The sequence below is a fragment of the Rhinolophus hipposideros genome, assembly GCF_964194185.1.
Source record: "Rhinolophus hipposideros genome assembly, chromosome: 8".
In the NCBI taxonomy this organism is placed as follows: Eukaryota; Metazoa; Chordata; class Mammalia; order Chiroptera; family Rhinolophidae; genus Rhinolophus; species Rhinolophus hipposideros.
The window spans coordinates 77,508,539-77,516,939 of record NC_138054.1 but is presented as its reverse complement, the minus strand read 5'-3'; the positions used below and the strand labels follow the sequence as shown (position 1 = coordinate 77,516,939).

Genomic DNA, 8,401 nt, shown 5'->3' with positions numbered 1-8,401 from the left:
GGGAGAGCCGGGTCCCGAGCCTACAGAGCCGGGAGCAGCTGAGCCGCCGGCGCCTCGGCCGCCGCCGCCTCCTCCTCCTCCGCCGCCGCCAGCCCGGAGCCTGAGCCGGCGGGGCGGGGGGGAGAGGAGTGAGCGAGCGAGCGCAGCTCAGCAGCGGAGCCCCGCGAGGCCCGCCCGGGCGGGTGGGGAGGGCAGCCCGGGGGACTCGGCCCCGGGGCGGGGTGGGAGGGGGGGAGAAGACGAAGACAGGGCCGGGTCTCTCCGCGGACGAGACAGCGGGGATCATGGCCGCGCAGGTCGCCCCCGCCGCCGCCAGCAGCCTGGGCAACCCGCCGCCGCCGCCCTCGGAGCTGAAGAAAGCGGAGCAGCAGCAGCGGGAGGAGGCGGGGGGCGAGGCGGCGGCGGCGGCAGCGGTCGAGCGCGGGGAAATGAAGGCAGCCACCGGGCAGGAAAGCGAGGGCCCCGCCGTGGGGCCGCCGCAGCCGCTGGGAAAGGAGCTGCAGGACGGGGCCGAGAGCAATGGGGGTGGCGGCGGCGGGCCCGGCGCGGAGCCGGACCTGAAGAACTCGAACGGGAACGCGGGCCCTAGGCCCGCCCTGAACAATAACCTCACGGAGCCGCCCGGCGGCGGCGGCGGCGGCAGCAGCGATGGGGTGGGGGCGCCTCCTCACTCAGCCGCGGCCGCCTTGCCGCCCCCAGCCTACGGCTTCGGGCAACCCTACGGCCGGAGCCCGTCTGCCGTCGCCGCCGCGGCGGCCGCCGTCTTCCACCAACAACATGGCGGACAACAAAGCCCTGGCCTGGCAGCGCTGCAGAGCGGCGGCGGCGGCGGGGGCCTGGAGCCCTACGCGGGGCCCCAGCAGAACTCGCACGACCACGGCTTCCCCAACCACCAGTACAACTCCTACTACCCCAACCGCAGCGCCTACCCCCCGCCCCCCCAGGCCTACGCGCTGAGCTCCCCGAGAGGTGGCACTCCGGGCTCCGGCGCGGCGGCGGCCGCCGGCTCCAAGCCGCCTCCCTCCTCCAGCGCCTCCGCCTCCTCGTCGTCTTCGTCCTTCGCTCAGCAGCGCTTCGGGGCCATGGGGGGAGGCGGCCCCTCAGCGGCTGGCGGGGGAACCCCCCAGCCCACCGCCACCCCCACCCTCAACCAACTGCTCACGTCGCCCAGCTCGGCCCGGGGCTACCAGGGCTACCCCGGGGGCGACTACGGCGGCGGGCCCCAGGACGGGGGCGCAGGCAAGGGCCCAGCGGACATGGCCTCGCAGTGCTGGGGGGCTGCTGCTGCGGCTGCGGCGGCGGCAGCTGCCTCGGGAGGGGCCCAACAAAGGAGCCACCACGCGCCCATGAGCCCCGGGAGCAGCGGCGGCGGGGGGCAGCCGCTCGCCCGGACCCCGCAGGTACACTGCTGAGTGGGGAGGGGCTGGGGCGAGCGGGGTCCGGGGAGTGGGTGGCGGCTGCGGGGAGCAGGCCACAGCCGTGGGCTACCCCCGAGTCCGGGGCCCCCACTGCTGGGGAGCTGCCATTGTCTGGCTCTTCTCTCTTAAAATGGCTGCCTGTCTGCCTTCCTTTCCTTCCCTCCTTCAGCCTTTGTGTGGGGCTTTCCCTGAGGTGTCTGCTCCCCTTCTCCCTCTCCCCTGTTCCCTTTGAACTCCGGGGGTCTTCAAGGGGTTGCGGGGCAGAGTGCGGGGAAGGGGCCTGGTCAGGGGTGAGGGGGTGCTGGAGGCTCAGGTTAGGGGTGCAGGCATTGCTAGGAGCTCAGGTGTTAAGTGAACAGTTCTTTGCTCACCTGCCGCTCCTCTCTGCTCCCCCCCGCGTTCCTCCAGGCCGTCCCCCATCTGTGCTTTTAAGGAGGGGCCCCTCAGACTCGGGGGGACCTCGAGGGAGGGCAGGGGCCTGCTTGGGGGCAGCTAGAGGCCGGCCGCGGTTCACCCAGGGCAGCTTGGGCCACCTCCTGCTTAGTCTCCTTCGGCCCAGTGGCCTGGGCTTCTCCCTGGAAGTGCTGGTAAACAGCTGAGTGATTGGAGTAGTAAGTGCAGATTGCTTTGGTTTGGGATTTGAATTATGGAGGTAAAATCCTTCTGTCAAAGCCAGGAGACAGTTGGTCTTAGGTTGACATCCTATCTGTGATCTGATTGGCTCCCCATCTCCTGCTCTTGGCCATTTATAATTGCCTCTGATGTAATGGTACAACAATCCTGATGAGCTCATAAACTTTTACACTCTGCTTTTCTGCCAGTGATAACCCAAACCATCGCTGCCACTATCTGCCTTTTATTCCAGAGCTGAAATTGGCTGTGACCTTGAGGAGGGAGGTTTAAGCAGCAATACTGTATCAGCAGGAGCAGAGCCCCAGACAGGCTGCCCTTGTTACATTGTGCCTGAAACAAAAGAGGAGGCAGTGGCATTTTGCTTGTACCTTGGATTTATTTTGCCTGTTATGTTTTATGCAGCCTAAAATAGATTCTGTGTTGTCAGAACAGTAGCTGGGTTTTTCTCTACAATGGGTTTGCTGTTTGTTTTGGTTTTGTGACTTTTCTGATGGTATAAATGACTTCTTTGATGGCTCTGAAGATCCATTTGTCTTGAGTAATTTTGACCCTGTTCACTTTGCAGAATTGAAATTATTTTACTGGATTTCTTATTGAGTGCCAAATGTGGGGTCTTTATGGGAGGAGGTAATAGAAAACTTTATTTTTTTTGAGAACTAGAAGCTTTCAGAGAATTTCATATTAGGTTCAAGAGTTCTGTTTTAAGGAAAGCTGGCCTCATTCTTTGTTTACATGTTGAATCTTAACACTCTTTTGTTAATTGAATTTTGGTAGAGCAGCTCAATTTAAAGGGAAGTGACATCTTTCATGATCTTGAGAGGGAGTTTATCCTAAAGACTTGGCTTTGTGTTCCTGGAATATCAAAAAGGCTAGTTTTCTATTTTGTCATTTTAGAGCTTTAAAAATAGAGGACGGCCAATTTTTTTCTTTGCATTTTAAGGTATGTTTCTTTTTTTTCTATATTTCAAGATAAGAAAGATAGGACCTATAGTGATATTTAAAATTTGCTTAGAAATTACGACTTTCAAGTACTTTTTTATGCAGTCTCTTTTATGTTGCTCTTTTTCCCTCTTCATGTTCTGTTTACAATGCTTTGATCAGAAATACTGGGTGTTTTATGGAGTCATGTATCTTTTCAAAGAGGAGGAAGAAAGCTCCAAAAGCTCCCTGCATATTCCCCCTCCCAGCAGTACTCAGTTTACCTTTGTGGTCCTAGGTTCACTTAGACAGCCTAATTAGCTGTATTCCCTCCCCATCCTAGAACTGCTGTTCTCCTCTTCCACTGACCTGGGAATTTTGAAAATAGTTGTGTTAGATGGCAGATTTAGAGCTCTGTGCCATGACTCCATGTCTTCCATGATGTTGTACATCTGGGCAAGAGATAGGGGAATTTTTTATTGGATTTCTAGTGTCTGGAGAATAAGTTTTTTGTCTTAGAAAACAACATTCTCTTATCTCTGGGTCATTCTATATGTAGTCTACACCTCTTTCCCCTCATGCCTTCTTTTTTTGGTGGGGGGTGAGAAATTTATCTGTCTTAAACTTAGAGCAAATAATTTTGGGTAAGTCAAGGCTCATTTAAAAGCAACTATTAATTTGAATTCTGGTTTTGAGATATCAGGCAAACACATGTTTTTTGGGGGGGAGGAGGGAAATAAAACCACCTTTTGCTGTATAGTGATTTCTGTTTTTCAGTCATTAAATATTTGAGCACTTTCTATGTGCTAGATACTATGCTCTGTGCTGAGTAAATGGTAGGAAAATAGATACAGCCCCTGTTGGGAAGCTTGTTTGTGCTGCCTTTGGGTGAATTTTCTCATTCCCTTTTAACATCACCAGGCCTGGCACTTCTCATGCCATAGATTCTTGTTTGGTTTCAGTTCAGTTGTCTACTACCCTGAGACCCAGAGAATGGGCTGGTGAGCATTCACTTGTGGAAGAGACGGTGCAATTTCCAGTTTTGTGGGGCTGCTTCAAGTGTGTCGTCTAGATGAGGGTTGTAAGTTGATAGATTTTGTTCTGGATCCCTCTTTGCTACTTAAGGATAAAGCTCTTGTCAGACCATGATGCCCTATTAAGTAAGCATTCTTAAATAATAGGATCTTGCTGTCTCTTTGTTTCCCTAACTCAGTTTTGGGTTATGAGTATTTTGCAGAAACTTGATTGACACAGCTAAGGTGGTAATGTTCTCATTTGACTCTGCCTTTTTGAAATAATGATTAGGTAAGTGCGTGTATTGTGGCTATGTCTTTTTCACAGGAGCTGGGAAGATTCCAGCAAACTCTCTCTCTCCCTTTCCATAAGTAAGTACTGTGTCTCAAGGTGTTGAATCCTACTGATGAAATACTTTTCGGTCACCTGATATAAAGCTTTTTACTTGGGGTGTTTCTAGGTGTGTAGTACTTTGAGAATAGGAAGTACCAGCTCATCAAAGTAAAAAATGAAATAGAATATGTAGTCCAGGATCAAGCTGGATTTGATTGTAGTAGTTTGGCTGTTAGATACTGCTATGGAAATATCAAATGTTATTTCCAACTACTGGGTAACAAATACAGGAATCCTGGGCTTATTATGGGAATGCCTACTGGCAAAAACTCTGGGCTGGCTGAAATACAGGACTCTTGGAGCTCTCTCAAGTAGGAGGGACCAGGAAAACCACACTGAGATGGCACTTAGTTGTGGGGGCTTCATGTTTCTGTACTGTTCGTGAGAGAACTGGCGTTGATGGGGGTTGGGGTGGTGGTGAGAGAAAAGAGAAAGCAGCCAGGACCAAAGTTGGCTTCTTTGTATTGGGCCCTGCGAGGACTTTTTTAGGTCCCTTCCTTTGTGTATGACATAGTAACCATGACAAGTGGCACCTACTGTAACAAGATGTCTTGGATTGCATTAAACATTCATATGTTGGATTGATTCCTATAGGGTATGATGTCTACAGTAGGCCTTTTGCAAAGTGGTTAGTGAACTTTTTAAAGAATGTGGAAATAGACAAATGGTCTGAGCCCCTTACCATTGCACACCCCCGCCCCGGTTGTATTGAATGGCTTCAAATCCCAAAATTCTAGAAGCAACTGAAACATGCAAATATGGTTAAAATAATGGTATTCAAAATAAATTGGCACCGAATAGTTTTTCCTGCCAGTGAGCTAGGATACCTTAGTCCCTGAAAAGGAGTCCTGATTCCCCTGACTTTAATCTCAGGGTTTCACCTTGTTTAGATTGGTCATTATCTTCATCGAGTTGTGTGTAGTGCATTGGTGAGGTGTAGAGAGCACAAGACTCCGGAAGAGAAGGCTTTGGTTCCACATGCAGCTCGGAATTAAGCTGTGTGACTTTGGGCAAGTCATTTGCCTTCTGTTTCTTTTGGTGGACTGCATGACCCTCTCTGATGCTGCACATCTCTCTGTGCTTCCATACCTGGCTCATTATGAGGGCAGCATCTTCCTGTACATTTATAGGTAGGGGTCTTGAGACCATCTTTTTAACCCTGGGTTCAAGGAACTCAAAGCTGTTTTCTTATGAGTATTTACAGGAACAAGTTCTATACATCTGGGTACCATGGTGGTCTGTAGCCGTTTGCAGAAAAAGCCCTACCAGACTGTTTTGCCTTTAAATTGTTAATCTGTCTGTTGTCAGTCATTCCACCTGGCTGGTGGTTTAAAAACACTAAATAGTAATTGAAAAATTAGGCAGACTTCATTAAAGCAAGACTTGAAAAGTAGTTGCTTCAAAATCTCCAAGAGGGAATTTTGGGGATGGATTAGGGATGGGGTGAGGAGTCGATATTCATAAATTCAACGTTAACACTGCTTTCAGGGGTAGGGCTGGGGTAGGAAGGTGGAAGAGGTGGCGTTAAGCTCTCTAGACTCTTTTGGTGTTTGGACAGGTCTAGGTCTGGTTTGGGCAGTTGATTGTAATCTGATTGCCTGAACTTGCCCTGTAAGTTTTTCTGATGGGAGCAAAAGTTCCTGAGAGTGGAACAGGAAAAGCTAAGCGTCTCAGGGTCAATTTCATAGGCATATTGCCTTTTCTCTTACCCTTGTTTTTTAAACTATGTGGTGTGGTTTGCAAGTCGTCCTAGAAATGCTGTTCTTTCTTTTCTCTAGCACACCTGAATTTCCGTGCTTTCTCCTCCTGGCTTAGTAGTTTAAAAGTGTAATTTAGGCATATTAGAGGTGTGCTAGAAGGAAGCTTCCCTTTATAAAAGAGGGAAGAAGGTAGAGGGAAAGGTGTTTGATAATTCTCTGCTTGACACGGCAGCTTCTTCCCCTCTGAAGGAACCAAATGTTTCAGAGCTTTGTGTAAATACTTGCTGAGCTGTCAATATGTACCCAGGAGGTTTCTGTAGTAAGATGTGAACGGCTCTATAGAATGTTTGACAGGCAAATTAATAAACAGTTTTTCAAGCAAAGATAATGCTAGTCTCTTCTCATGTGGTGCAATAAAATAACACTGGAGAAAAAGACATGGGAATACGGAAGAGGGCAATGCAGAGGGTGGTGATGGAGAGCTCAGAGATGAGGAGAGATGATCTAAACGAGTTTCGAAGTGCAAAGATGCTGGCTGCCCTGCAAGAGAAGCCTCTGGGACTCGGGCTCCGTGCTAAGTTCAGGGCATGTAGCACCCTGTTCAAAATCAGTTACGACTCCACAGTGAAAACAAAAGTTTAGAAAGAAGGCCCTAAGCTTCAGTAGTGAGGTAAGTGTGTTCCAAAGCTTGGTGTTATGAGACTTTGAGTGTTAAAGGTTTTGTAGTTTGGTGAGATGTTTTTAGGGTTGGGTTTGCATTTTTGGAATACCGGAAAGTAGAAAAAGAAAAAGATACTGCCACTTCAGCGCGTCTTCCCTGTTCTGCTGTGGCTCCCAGGGTTATAAGCCCCCTCCAAGGGGTTTATGCATGTAGTTTTTACTGAACTCTGTGTCATTTGCATGTGTATTAAAATTAATACCCCTAGGTTCCTGGGTCAGTACAAAGTCCAAATGTTTGGGGACTCAGCAAATACTGCTTGAGGGGTTGTGTGGGTAGATTCAGTCTTTGTGTTTGAAGTTGCCATTTTAGGATTAAAAACATTTCTGGGTTCCTTCAATGAAACACTCCTTACGAAGATGTTTTTAGAAGTACAGTGTATCTTTACCTGTCTGCCTGTAGTATACTCGACTTTGGTAGTCTTGTGAGATGACCACATTTACCTTCCCAAAGTCTGGTTTTAAACTAAATCCATTGACTCTGACACCAGTTTTCTTTACATGAAGTGTTTTTTCAGACCAGAGTGCTAGCATTGTAATAGGGGATACGAGTATAATCATGACGCTGACCATAATTTTTCGGTTCAGCTAACTTACCAAAACTTATCAGCTGGTCTTAAAACAAAATACAGAACCTTGGGTTGACACTAACATTGTTTGCCCTGGCCCTTCCTGATATGGTGGCGATCAGGGTATCAGAACTTCAGACTTGCTGCTGAGAGCATGATATATAGCTTTGGGAGCTCTGGAGGTTCAAATGGAGGTGGGAAATTGCCATATGTGAACACACCAATTAAATACTAAGAAGGGACTGAAAAATGAAAAGATAGAGGCAATCTCTGTTTCAGAGTAATTTCGTTTTCTTTGGGAAGCATGCTTATGTGCGTGTGTCTGGAAAACTTATAAAGCAAGGTTTTATAAATGGATAGAGACCAAACAGTCTATGGGCTGAAGGAATGTGAGACTAAGGAACAGAGTTAGATGTGTTACCTTGGGACAGCTTTTCAGAAGCAGTGATTTGTGAAGCTAAATGTTCAAGAAGGGGAAAGTTGAACTATTTAATTTGCCTTTTCATAACTCTACTGAGTTCTATGGACTTTATAGAATCCAAATTACACATCTATCCACAGACCAGTAGTTGTCTCATTCCAGTGACTTTGAGAATTTGGACTCTAACCATAAAAATTCCATGAAAGAGAGTGGTTCCAGGGTCTTAGTGGTTCCTGTGGTTATGTGGGGCCTTTCGTGCAACCTGCCAAGTTCTCGGCCCGTTCAGGGGCTCTTTTGTAGTAATTTTGGGTTTGGAAGGTCGTGTCACCCTTAGAGTTGTGTGCCCTGGACAACTCTGCAGTGACGGCAGTTCAACTTTGTTTGGAGAGCCTGGGTTGTTTTTTTTTTTTTTTTTTTTGGCTCAGTTGACCTTTCGTAAAACAAGAGCCATGAGTTACCTGTCGGGACTCTTGGATTGCTGCTATTTCTGAAGAGCTGGGAGCTGAGCTCAAGCTGAGTTGCTTGGATCAGGCCTTACATTGAGGGTTGATGGGTGGGTAAGCCTGCACTTATGCAGTTTGCCCATCTGTTCACAGAAATAGCCTTTAATATTGTTTT

The 8,401-nt window shown here is 48.8% G+C and overlaps 1 protein-coding gene across 2 annotated transcripts in view; it reads left to right on the top strand.

Annotated features, from left to right (window-relative positions):
• The first annotated feature begins 252 nt into the window (after nucleotides 1-252).
• The window catches only part of ARID1A (AT-rich interaction domain 1A), a 65,961-nt gene continuing 57,812 nt past the window's right edge, over nucleotides 253-8,401 (top strand). For both annotated transcript variants that reach the window (XM_081057314.1, XM_081057313.1), the window contains exon 1: nucleotides 253-1,400. In XM_081057314.1, coding sequence (XP_080913440.1) covers nucleotides 285-1,400 — 1,116 coding nt within the window. In that variant the 5' untranslated portion in view covers nucleotides 253-284. The remainder of the gene's footprint in view (nucleotides 1,401-8,401) is intronic.